Below are 13093 nucleotides of genomic sequence, written 5' to 3'. Positions count from 1 at the left end.
TTAGACTTTACATAAATAATCTCACTTATTAATGTTAATTAATCATCATATTCATGCATACTATTCACATTCATTATTGACCACTGAACAAATTTAAGTAATATTTACCCAAAAAAGGGTTTCCCTAACATGGAATACCCCCATTTGTAGGTTACCCAACTTCCTATCATGATTTTCAATCTATCTTTTGTTTAGTGATTGCCATAAATGAATGTCTTTTTCCGAAACCCACCAGCTGTCATATATTAAAAGTCTGCTTATTTACAAGTTGTCTCGTATCTGTTTCCGATAAGAGCTAATTTGGGACATGACTTCAGCCATTTCATTCACAAAACTGAAAATATTTGAATTTCTAAAAAGCATATATCTTAAATCTATTTATATATTAAAAATATAAATAAACAAAAGCTAATAACATTTCCTTGAATTAAAAGTACAACAAGTACTTGTTAAAAAGTGAAAGTTTGTCACAAAAGCGTAATAAGTGCAAAGACAATTACACGTGTAGCCTGCGTTTGTGCTTCCACTCAGCGTCATCGCTTGTTCAAATTATAACATTTTCGAACATATAATGAATGGAACAGAAGATGCCGCCATAAGTCATAGTCATTAATTATAAACATATTAAAAAAGATAAACAAAAAACAACAAAGGTAATATGTAGCTGTTTTTTGATATTTATTTTGAATATTTTTATTTCGCTGCTTGTAAGTAAGCAAGGTGGTTTTCTCTTTTTAGGATTTCTGTTTGTGTATTTGCAGTGTCGTTGAACTTAATTAGCAAATGAAAGAACAATGGAGGGCATAAAAAGAGTAACTAGAAGAAAAATAATAAAAAGTTCATCAATGTTAAAACTTTGACCTAATGCTCGCTTCTTAATGATTTAACATTTGTTAAAAGAAAATACTTTTGGATTACATACTCTATCTTTTAATAGATCTCTCTCCCTTGTTTTACTCACTCTTACTGAACTCCACCTCCTCTTTTGTTTTCCTCTAATACCAATCACCTCTTGTGCAAATTCACAAATATTATGGCTTAACTTTTATTTACTCAAATGAATAAGAGCAAATGTTGACCCATTGATGAGTGGGTAAAGTCAACTTAGTCTAATTCCATTTTGCCCAACTTTGACAGACTTTTTGGGGGCTATATTTACTTATGCACGACTGCAACGGTTGGAAAACTCAAATGCATTTTCATTAAAATGCAACAATTCGTGGAAAAAGAGGCCTGCACCAAGACATTTGAGACACATCGCGTGCTTCGGAGGCAATTTCTGTAATGTTCCGTGGGGTGTGGACACGGACACGGACACGGACATCGACATGGACTTGGGCCTGGGCCCAAGATGGGTGGGTGGTTTTGGAACTACAATAGTGCAATCACCTCCGGTACGAGACCCTTTTTGTGGGTCAGCAGGACCGCAGCAGTTAGTGGAGCTAGCAACAACAATGCTAGTATAAATTTTGAATGTTTACCCGTACAATTTCGTGCTCAAATCGGTTTGTCTGCATGCAAGGAGTGTGGTCTCTGGGCCTTTTTTGCATTTCTCGTAATGGGCACTATGAACTCATAGTTCCGGCTGAGACAAGTCAACAGTTCATTGCTCTAATTCCCCTCCTAATAATAACAACAACAAATGGTAAAAGTGGTGAATAATATTGTATGCGTTGAAAGAACGAACCAAAATCCGAAAGTGCGGCACGTTCTCAGATATTATTTTCCCTGGATATACCCTATATAATTTTAGATTGCTATGGTATATTGGGCAACTGGACCCTTTTGACCCTTAATAGAGTTTATAGAGCTTAAGTTTCAAAGTACGCTTTTTTTTTTACTTTTAAAGTATTTTTTTATGTTTTTATAGGTGAAAATTGGCATATTGCTCAGCTGGTTTTTGCTTTCTCACGAAAACTCTCTTAAGTACAGAGTACATCTTAGCCTTAACACCAACAATAAACAATCACTTCATGGCTTTGTTTGGTTTGAGGCAAAGTTGCTTTTATCGCTGCCCATAAAATCACAAATTTCGCACATAATTAAATGCAAAATGGCAGCGAGGAAAAACGAAACCGCGAGGCGAAGGCTGGCTAAAATCAAATTACAACTAATCATAATTTCAGCTTGTTTTCCATATTCATGTTTTTAGTTTTCGTTTTTTTTTTTTTTCCTCTCTTTGTTGCGGTTGAAGTTGCTTTGAAGTTTGACGTTTATGTGCCCGCTGGTTGGATTGTTGCACTTTTTTCTTTGTTTTTCCTTTCGATTGACTTGGCTTAGTACTACTTTGGCCATGCAATTATTCGAAATGGGCGGCAACTCTTTTCTCGCTGGCAGTATTGCCGCCTGACTTGGGGCATTTTGGGCTTGTCATAGAGCTGGTGAGCTGTGTGCCTGAAAGACTGGAGGGCAACACATGACCTCCTTTGGTTGCTTTGCTATTTTGGCTTTGGCGGGTGGAATTAAACGCCAACCAGCTTTCAGGTTTTACAACTTAATAAATGGTATTAAGTAATAGTAACATTAAATTACTAACTAGTGGGTGAAGTATTTAGGTACTTGCACTCCTAAAAGTCAAGTTTAAATATGTGAAAATCTGTCAAAAGAAAGTGTATTCGAAACTGCACCTCAACAGCTTTTCCTGCACATTTTGCATAATAATTGATAATACCATAATTTCAGCCGAGCTATGCCATTATTTTTCACATTTCGCAAGCATAACAAAGTTTCATAAGAATTTCCTTTGCATTATGCAAAAATGTCTATAAAGTGAAAACTTGTGTCTTTGGTCTTTGTCTTTTGGCTTAGTCAACAGTTTGCCATTTGCCGCATTTTTCACTGTCTCCGTTTGTTTGTGCCGCCAGAATGTCTGCCACATTATTAGCCATACTGCATACATATATCTCTTGACGACGTCTTTCCACTGCATGTTTGTTTTTGTAACCCGAAACCATAATGAACTTAAGCATTCTAAAAATGCCAACAATTTTCCCTGCCCCCCACCACCACCACCACCTACTATACTTTCCATCTCACCTTTCTTTGTTTTTGCTTGTGGCAAACTAATGAAGCAAAACCAACAGCAGTGTATATTTTGCTTTATTCCCTGGTTAAACTGTCTCACCTTCTGCGTCTCTCCCCCTCGGTTTTCCCCTTCTACTGCCATATATCGACTCATTAGCTTGGCCAAATAGAAGTGGCCAAATGGCGGGCAGAATTGTTTTCCCTGGCTGTCTGTGTTTGTGTTTAGCATTCGTCGGCTTCTGTTTAACATTGGCCACGTGGCTGCCAGTTCTAGGAAAAATAATTAAAACTTCAGCGGACTTCACGGACAACGAGGGTCTGGCCAAAATGTCTGGAATCAAGTGGAAGTCAAATAGAGGGACTCATTTACTCGGACTTTTGGTAAAAGTTTGGTTTATGGCTGGTAGGGGTAATTAATAAAGGTTGAAAATGATTTCTATAAAAGTTTATTAGTCAACGAAATCAAATTTATAAACCAAATATGTGATTTAATAAGGTAGCTTAGGTACATTTTGTCACTTCTATTGATATATAAAAACCTATCTGAACTTCATTAGCCCACAAAAGTCATAATGCAGTTCTGATGAACCTGTTAAATAATGACGATTCCCCTCGTGATCTCCGTAACTCAAACCTTCTTAACTGATCTCTCACTGCCATAAATGACGTTCCCCATCAAATTGAGCTGACTTTGTCTTTTTAATCTCCCACCTGAACTGACGACCCACCTGTCAACCCTGAACTAATCTGCTCACGCCACTCTAGAACACAAAGAAGCAGCTGTCTGGGCATTATCAAATGCGTTTTAAAGTTCAATCGGAATGTATCAAGATGCAACGGGCATGCCCAGTAATTCCTTTAATTGCGAATACTCTTTGTTTTTGCAATGAGTAGATTGATGCCACAGAGCTTCCCATCGGGTACTTTGTTCTTTGGAAAACAAAAGCCAATGCCAATTAAAGTAATTAAAACGAAAAGCGTTAATTGCTGGGGACACAATCGCAAAAGCCTCAAAAGAAACCGCAATAGAAAGATATTTGACACGGCTAGATGGTATGTAAGGCATAGATAGTTTGATAGATATATTGGTATTACAAAATATCGATTAAAATGTTTCCATGATCCCCCTCCGTTTAGACTTCCCAGAAGGGATTTTGCTGTTTATTAAAAATTTCTATTTGCCACGTGTCATTTGTCTCTGCATATCGCCCAGACCCCTGCTCCACTCCTCCAATCCTAAACAATTTTAATAATAAATACCCCCCTTTCCACCCAACTTTCCTTTCTGCTCTACGATCTATAGTATTTTCCCCTACCCCACCCTGCAATAGACATTTAAAGTGGCAGCCATTTAAATGTAATTTTCCGCACACACATTGCACTGAACATTGTGAAGGGAAATAAAGAAAAGTGTATCTGTGTATCTGTAGGAGGTTTGTCTCTGACTCGTGGTTCACCTCGATTGCGGGTGGGAGGGCCACTGGGTTGGGTTTTAGGGTACAAAATTAACGATTTCCAGCGAACGAACGAACGAATGTGCCAGACATGATGGCGTCGACATCGTTTGCCATTGTTGTTACTCGTTAGTCTTCAAAGTTTCCCCCCTTTTTTTTCTCTCCCCTTCTCTCCCCAAACATTCCCAACGATGGCTATATCCATTTCCACTGTACATGTCTCTCTGGTTAATGCTAATGTAATCGCATCGATTAGTATGGACAGTGGAGTTGGCAGTCAGGCAGTTAAGGCTCCTCAACAACCACTTCCTTATGGACTAGATTTATGGTTATTATAGTTCATGAACTATCTTGTAAGGCGGTAAGGCCAGTAACGTGTTCAAAACTGGATATCTAAATATATTTTTATGTGTTTTTAGAAAGTTATATTTGTACATTGGCTGTACTTTTTACCACAAAGTGATCTTTGATAAGATTAAGTAGCTTTCAGCTGAGTTTGTTAAAATATTATTAATTATTTGACATTTAAAGTGAATATGGCAATCGGATAGGGCAAACTAAATAAGTTATAAAACTTATTCCAGTACTTAAGCTTGAAAATGAAGGTTAAAACTTGTTTTGATTGATGAAGAAATAACCATCTATATTTACAAACTTACCAAAGCAATGGTAATAATAAAAACAATTGCATAACATACCTGAAATAAAACCAAAATTTGTTTAGTGAATAAACACTTTTGGCATAGGGCTAAATATAGATTTATAAAATACACACAAAAACCAGACAACAAACCACAATCAATAAATAAAAAATATAAAAATATTAAATAAAATAATGAAGAAAATAAATAAATAACCACGACTCATCGAGTAGGCAATAATTTGGGATGACATGACAAGAGATATACTTGTGGAAAAAAACCAATAAATAAATCGAAATTTTTGCTCTGCAGACCAAAGTGGGCGAGGAAGAATAATCTTTGGTTTGTTGCCAGCTGAAGAAAGGTGAAGAATTCCTCCAGACAAAAGCCAAAGAACAACAGAGCCAGCGAGAGGGAGAAATCTTCAAGCCAGACCAGACAGCTAAGTAAACAAGAAGAATCGTTTTCAAGAGAGATCTTGGCCAACATGTACATTACTCTTGGCCATTAAAAAAAAAAAAAACGAACGACTGGCCTCTGGCCTACACTTCATCACACCGGCTCCTTAAGACATTTCCATAAGATAATTGTTTGTGTGCGAGTTATGCTCTTTTTTTCCACTTTTTTCTTATTTTTCTTATTTTTCCCTTACTTGAATATTATTTTTGGCATGTTTTGCGGCTTTTTTGGTTTGGTTTTGTTTTCTGTTTTGTTTTGCTTTTGTTGTCTGCTCTTTCTTTTTTCTTCTCTTTTTGTTTTTCATTTTATTTTTTTGGCCATTGTGTTTTGCTCGGCTGGCTGCAAGCATTTTGTGCCAAAAATAAATGCTGACATCATCCCAAGCAAACCATTCAGCCGCAGCAGCAGCCACACAAAAATCGAGCTCACTTTTATTTATGGGGCAGAAAGAGGGAATATTAGGAGGAGGAGGAGGAGAAGGAGGAGACGACCCTCTCGATAAGGAGAGTGGCACAAACAAACACCATTCGCCTCTCTTGAGTGAGATAAAGCCAAAGTTGTTCGAGATGATGCCTAATTGAAATTCTAATTGGTCTGGGTAGTCGTCGTCGTCGTCAGCAGCAGCTTCCATTCCATTGGCTTCCTCCCAGAAAGATGTACTAAGAGACCTAAAGGAACACCGGGTGGCTCCCTGAGATTGTTGACCTTGAACTTGAGTCTTGAGTTGGCTCTTCTCCCCAATAAAATTTGTGTTTTTTTTTTTTCAGTCCTCAGCAAGTCAAACTTCTTTTTTTCTTTTAAATTTTCAAACTGAATATCATTTTCTGCGCTTTTTTGAGTGCATTTGCACTGCAGTTTGGGGAGAGAGAAAGGATCGAGTTCGAGATGTTTGAACAGCTTTTGAGGGAACTGTACTGCTGTTGAAGGAGATGAGAGGTTTGCCAAGAAAATCACTTAGATTTAAGATTTCTTTAAAAAAAGGAATGGAAAAACTAGATTTTAGGTTTAAGTTTACCACCTTTAATGGTATAAAATCATAAAAAATAATTAAGAAAACTTATTAATTCTCCCTCTCATTGAAGAATTATTATTTTCCCCTCCATTTTCAAGTACAACCACCTAACTATATCTACCAATTGCAAAGATCAGAGATAGCTTTGTATCTAATCAGAGTTATTTTTGCGTGGGGGTTACCACAATTCATTCAGCATAGTTCAAGTTAAAAAGTTTCCCGATTAATCATCCGCAAATAGACTCGCTTCCTTATATGGCACACATTAGGCGCTATCTTTGAACTTTACAAGTGAGTCAAGTCAGTGAGTGTGAGTCACTAAAGGTAATCATAACTAGACTTTCAAATAGTTTACTTAGCTGGTAAGCTCATCTGCAATCTAAATAGCAACGCAGTTAAAGTTCCTACAATTGCGTCATTTAAGTCTTCTTTAAGCCAACATTGTTGACATTTATAGAATGTTTTTTGTTGTTTGTAATTTATCAGGCCCTTGAAAACATTTTATATGTTTTGTCCCATCATGTGGATACCTAATTTAGTGCGCCATTTCCCCAAACAAAGCCTCGCCTTTGTGGGGATACAAATTCTGTTTTGGCTGGAGGAGATGGGGAACTATCGAGAGACCCTTTTTCACTTTTTGCGCAGTTCGGTGGCAAGAAATTGCGTTGTGGCCAGGCCACCACCTCAAAGGAATTGCTTTTTTATTGCTTATGAGCCAGCAAATGCTAACGCATCATCGTCATCATCATCATCAACGGAACACGAAGCGAAAATTACAAGAGAAGTCAAGTTTAGGAATGACATCATTCCTCGTTCTGCCAAACCAAATTCAGAAACCAAAAGCCCAGAACCAAGAACAAATTCGCAAAACTTTTTAAATGCGTTGAATGTTGATTGAATTTAGTTGGTTTGGGAATCAAAAGCGGGTGAGGAGAAGGAAGGAAGAAACTTCCTCCAAGATTGGTTTTTTATAATTAAGCAAAGGGTAAAAAAGAAGACGAAGCCTTAAGGCCCTCGCGACTGGATTATAAATTGCTTTGGCCCACGAAAAGGATGCATTTTGCGATTTAGCCACATGAATCACCTGCGGGATGACGCAACTTGATTGAAAGCTGAAAGGGAGGCTAAAAGGGAAGTTTCGGAATTCCTGATAGGCATCATCGTGGGCTCTACTAAAAAGGCTTTTCAATTAAGAGTCTTATTAAAGAAATTCATTATAAAATTTCGTAGTATGAAAACTTTTTCCGTTTGGATTTTAATCAAAGTTAAAACTTTTAGATGAACTCTTCAAATGATGAATAAAAATGGAATATTTAATAGTATCTAATATTAAAAAATTATTAAGAGACAAATAAAATAAACTAAAGTTTCAGAATGAGTTTTGATTTTCAACTTAAAATAACATGCTTTTAATTTTGAACACCACAAATGATGGTTATTTCATGCCACACGTCGATAAATAATACTTTTAAGTTAATCAAAAAATATATAAAAATGTGAGGTGTAAAATAAATCGAAATTTTAATTAATTTTGTTTAAAAATTTAGACATTTAAGGAAAGGAATTACAAATATTATTACTATTACTATATAAGAGAAGCTTTTGGAAGTTTGTTTTTAGTGATTTTGAGTGTTAATCCAAAGACAAATATTATTTTGTTAATTTAGTGACGTCTAAACTCATCCACTTTAAAATGTTAGCAAAATGTGTTATTTTAGTTTAGTTTATATAATGAAATATATTTTAATATTCCATTAAAATGTAGTCCTTGTCAGTACATAAATATATTAGAATGTAAAGTAAATTTATTATCTTTTAAAACCATTTTTAAAACCCCAAAACTAAACATCTTGTCAGTGTTGTTCTGTTGATATGTTGTAGCTTTTCCATAAGAAGTAGTTGCCACAAAAAGAAACTTAAATACCGAGCAACATTCAGCGTGCAACACCACAGGCCAAGCGATTAGGAACACCAAAGACATTCAAAGGGGGGAAGGACACCAAAATAGGGGAACAAAAACAAACCAAGCAACAGGTAGACAAGTAGACATGAAAATTAGAACCCGAAACCGAAAATCAGATGATCAGATTATCAGATCACACCCACACCGACCTGTTGATCATGGTATCCGCTGCACCACCAACCACGGCACCGCCACAGGTGGCTGCCGCAGCCACAGCAGCAAAAACGGTGGCACATTCCAGCGGTGACCGTGGTCTGCGATCTCCGGCTATAATGGGCACTTGCAAACGCTGGAAGGCAGGATCATAGCTGAAGGATATGCGTGAACTGACATTCGGATGGTGTCCTGGCAATCCGGAAGTTTGAACTGGCGAGGAGAGCGAGGTTTCCGGTGAACTGGCATAGAAGGGTGAATGTGGATAGGCGTAGATCGAGGGGCTGGCACTGAAAGCACCCGCCGTCGAAGGTCCTGCACCTCCTCCTCCTCCTGCCAAAAAATGATTCATCCCACCAGCAGCAGCAGCAAACCTTGGCTGCGAATGATGCATCTGATGTTGTGGACTATTCCCAGCACTACTTGGAATGGGAATGGCACGACTTGCAGCATTCCTAGTATACATCGTGGGGGAAAACTGATCAATGGCCTCCTCATAGTCCTCATCTGTACTCGAACCCATATACAAGTTGGTATCGCTAACAGTTCCATTGGGATTATTCGTTGGCCACAAGGACTCATCCACGCAAAAGGAACTCCTGCCCGACTGCGATTTGTTGTAGTAATACAGTTGAGGGTTCAGTCGGTGCATGAAGGTTGGATCATTGGGACCTCCTATATGAGGATTGCTAAAGGCCCGTTTCCGATTTCCGCCAGGGATCGAAGTGGTTCTTAAGCTGGGTTTTCGTTTTTTTTTTCGTTTTCGATTTTTTGGATGGTTGGCAAAGCAAAAGGTCGCACGCATTTTTTTTTCAAAATAAAAAATAAAAAGTTTATAGGTATAAGAGAGAGGTTTGGAAGAAGCTTTAGATTATATAGATTTCATTAGATTTGCAATTTTGTGCTATTGCCAATTTGAAATTATAATAAAATTTCATATTTAAGGGGGGTGAGGGGAAGGGAAAGGATTCGATGTGGCAGGCAACAAAAGTCGATTTGGTGTTGCTGCTTATGAAGTGATCAAGCTGCGAATCGAAAGTGAACTGTGATCGGTGGCAAACAATCGGGTGAACTTAATCTTATGATTCGATATAGCCTGATTATGCAACTAATTTTTTGAGTTTCTTGGTTTTTAAGTTGAAATGAAAGTGTTTTTTGGACAATCAAAGGTTTTAAATGCCAATCAACTTGGTTAAGTGTGCTTTTTCTCATCATTATGGCAATGATTTTGAATAAAAAAGTGTCATGATTTTTGTTAAATTTGTTTAATTCATTCCCTTAAACTATTCCCTGTCAACATTCAAACTTTAATTTACAAAAACCACGAGAAAAATCTGCATCGGAACACGAAAAAGCCAACTCAATTTCCACTTCATTTGCCAACAAAACATCAGCAACTGGCAAAATTATGATGCAACATTTGCGGCAACGTGTCGATGCGCTCCAATTCTCAGCATAAAAACAAGCATCCAACTGCCGAGGATGCAACAGCGAATTATGCTGCTGCAGCAGCAGATGATGGATGTGGCATGCCACATGCAATTTATGCAGCGAAAATGAAACTGACAAAAACCAAAAAAATCTCCGGGGAAGTGCAGAAATTTGTCAATTACGTTGTGGCAAATTAATCTCCTTAAATAGGCTAAAAAAGAGAAGGAAAAATCACGAACATTTCCTTTTGGAAATCGTTTGATCTGTGACCGAGAGTGATGACAACTTTGTGTTTTTCCTTTGAGGGTGGAAAACATATTTCCGTTTTAAACAAAGTCAAGCTGTTTCTCCTCCTAAAGCCAAAAGTCATAAATTAAAAGCAACAAGGCGTGGAAAGAGGAGTTTTCCTCAAACTTTTCATACTTGTAGTTCAATATTTTAGTAGTTTGTTTTTCCTGATTTTCCAATGTTTCGTATAGAAAAACAACACAATCTGAGTGCTGGAAAATAGGAACAACATTCAAGAAAAGTCTGTGGCCAACAACAACTATTTTCAGCTGCAGTCCAGCGGCAGTTTCCCTTCCTTTTCTTTTTGGATCATTCTCAGGGGAATAAAATGGGCTTCACATGTCTGTTTTTGCTTTTTGGGGTTTGTGGTTTCACATTTTCCGCCTCTTTTTTTTTTTTTTTTTTTTTGAGTGCAGTAAAAGTTTTGCCTTTACAAGTTGGTTTATTTTTTGTTGCTTTTCCCGCCACGATTTTAATTGTTAATTTTAAGTTTCGGGAAACTTTTTAATGTGCCCCACATTGCAAAAAATGTAACTTTACAGAGAGCAAGTTTATCTCTTGGCTGCGGAAATTAGCAGGATGTAAAAAAGTTAAGCAGAAGATGAGAAGGAAATTGATTAGGAAAATGGTTTGTAGTTTATAGTGTTTTCCTGTGTATAATTTTCACTGCCTAATTTTCAATACTTTCACCCGAATTTTCTCGAATCATCCTCTTGAAAGGAAAACCCAGTGTCATCCTGGCAACTGGGCTGTCATCATCCTTTCTTCTGCCACTTGCTGCTTGCATAATAGCTGGCAAAGTAGCAAAATTAGCATAAAATGAACAAAACAAAAATGGGTAACACACACAAAAAAAAAAACTAAAACAATACGAAAATGGGAAAAAACAGGAGGGAAAAAAGAAAACGACCCCATTGAAAACTATGGAAAATTGCGGCTGCATTGTTGTTGCAGCAACAAATTAAATGCACATTACATGCAGCATTTTCACCCCTCCTCCTTCCATTACCATTTTCATTTACCATTGTGTTTTCCCCTTTGTTGTTGTTGTGGCTGTTGTTGTCGCCCCAAAGCCAACAAGGAAATAAAAGTTTTCAAAAACAAAACAAAAAAGAAAAAAAGAAAAAAAAACAAGCATTTGTTGTTAAAGAAAATTAGGTGAATGGAGCTAAGATGAAAGAAGAAAAACTGCAGAGAGCGGAGGGAGAGAGGGAGAATTCCCAAAACGGGAGCCTCGGAAAACTGCGATCGCAGATAAGACAACGGAAAAAAATCGCTGAAAAGAAATTTGCAGTCAGCTCAAAGGAATCGCGGGGGGGAGTGGTGGTAAATTAATCGTTTTGTTTTCGCAGTTTATCTGCGAATTTTCATCGTTAGCTGCCGCCTTGGCTGCTGTTGCTGTTGCTGCTGCTTTTGACCACTTTTAACCGCCAAGACGAAATTTATTTACGAATTGTCTTTCATTGGTTTCTATTTACGTAAGTTGATTTCCAAATGTTTTCCTTGCGCTTTTCGGCAGTTTGATTTGACAGCACAATTAGCTTGAAAGGACAGCAGAAAGGATTGCGTAAGCGCGAAAGGAGATAGAAAAGTAGGGAAGAAAAGGGAGTGGAAAACTTCAAAAACTACAGAAACTACAAAGTGTCCGCATGACTTTGGATTGTTTTGAATTCAAGATTAAACATCTTAATTGTGATAAAAGAAAAACTGAGTTCAAAAAAAATGTTTTCACTTCCACGAAATAAATGAATTCTCAACTTTTCTCATGCGGACATAATAATTAATTTAACTTTTAATTTACAATGTTTCTCTAGTCTAAGTTTATTTACAAGTTAGTTTTTTTGATGCTTGATTAAATTGTTTTTATGCATTAAATGATACGACAGAGACAGCGATAGAAACATAAGTAGAGAAAGACAAAAGGAATGCATGTTTTTTTTAATGAAAGGTTTTTTGGGATATATGCTGATGTCTAGTACTTACGCAAAGGATATTAGGGGACAAACATTTCAGTTTCATTTATTTTTGCTTACCTGAAAATAAAAGAAAATATTGTTTAGTAAATAGTTAAAACAGAAATATTTGCGCATTTTCTTATAAAAAATATCAATTTTCAAATTTTACTTCTTGCTTTGTACTGCTTGTACATTTCTACATTTACTAATGAATTATACTGCTTACTAAAGAAGGAAACATCTTATTTTCTACACTTAAGTATGGTTGTATTCCGCCAGAGGGCGTTTGTGAACTGCTTCATAATCACAAACTGCTCACAACTGCTTTTCAATTTTTGAGCTGACATTAGAACTGCTTTGTACAGTTTTGTTACTATGCTCTAGCTGTACTGAATTATTCATCCAAGTTCAGTGGCTCTGAAACTGTAATAAAGCAGTTCAAGTACACAAACCTGCTAAGCAGTTTCAGTAGTGCAACCAAATGAAGAGTATATTTCATGTAGAATGTAAGAAACTTATTAGCCAAGTAAAATGTATGTAAAATAAATTAAAAAGTTGAAAAAATCAACAAATCAAAAATTAAATAATAAATATAAAATAATATTACTACTCATATTTTAAAAACTAAAAGAACTCAATATTAAAAGTACGCAGCTAATGAACAAAAAATATTGGAAATGATGCAATTCAAAATTTTTTAAAACTTAAAAAAC

At 36.6% G+C, this 13093-nt stretch overlaps 1 protein-coding gene across 1 annotated transcript in view; it reads right to left on the bottom strand.

Moving 5' to 3' along the window:
* Nucleotides 1-13093, bottom strand: part of LOC108104042 (protein bunched, class 2/F/G isoform) — an 89758-nt gene that overhangs the window by 58133 nt on the left and 18532 nt on the right. Inside the window, 1 exon segment of the mRNA XM_041819098.1 lies at nt 8703-9443. Within this exon segment, the coding sequence (XP_041675032.1) occupies nt 8703-9443 (741 nt within the window).

Source organism: Drosophila eugracilis, unplaced genomic scaffold (assembly GCF_018153835.1).
Source record: "Drosophila eugracilis isolate 14026-0451.02 unplaced genomic scaffold, ASM1815383v1 contig_445, whole genome shotgun sequence".
In the NCBI taxonomy this organism is placed as follows: Eukaryota; Metazoa; Arthropoda; class Insecta; order Diptera; family Drosophilidae; genus Drosophila; species Drosophila eugracilis.
Note: the sequence above shows the minus strand (reverse complement) of the source record. Positions and strands in the feature narration are given on the sequence as shown.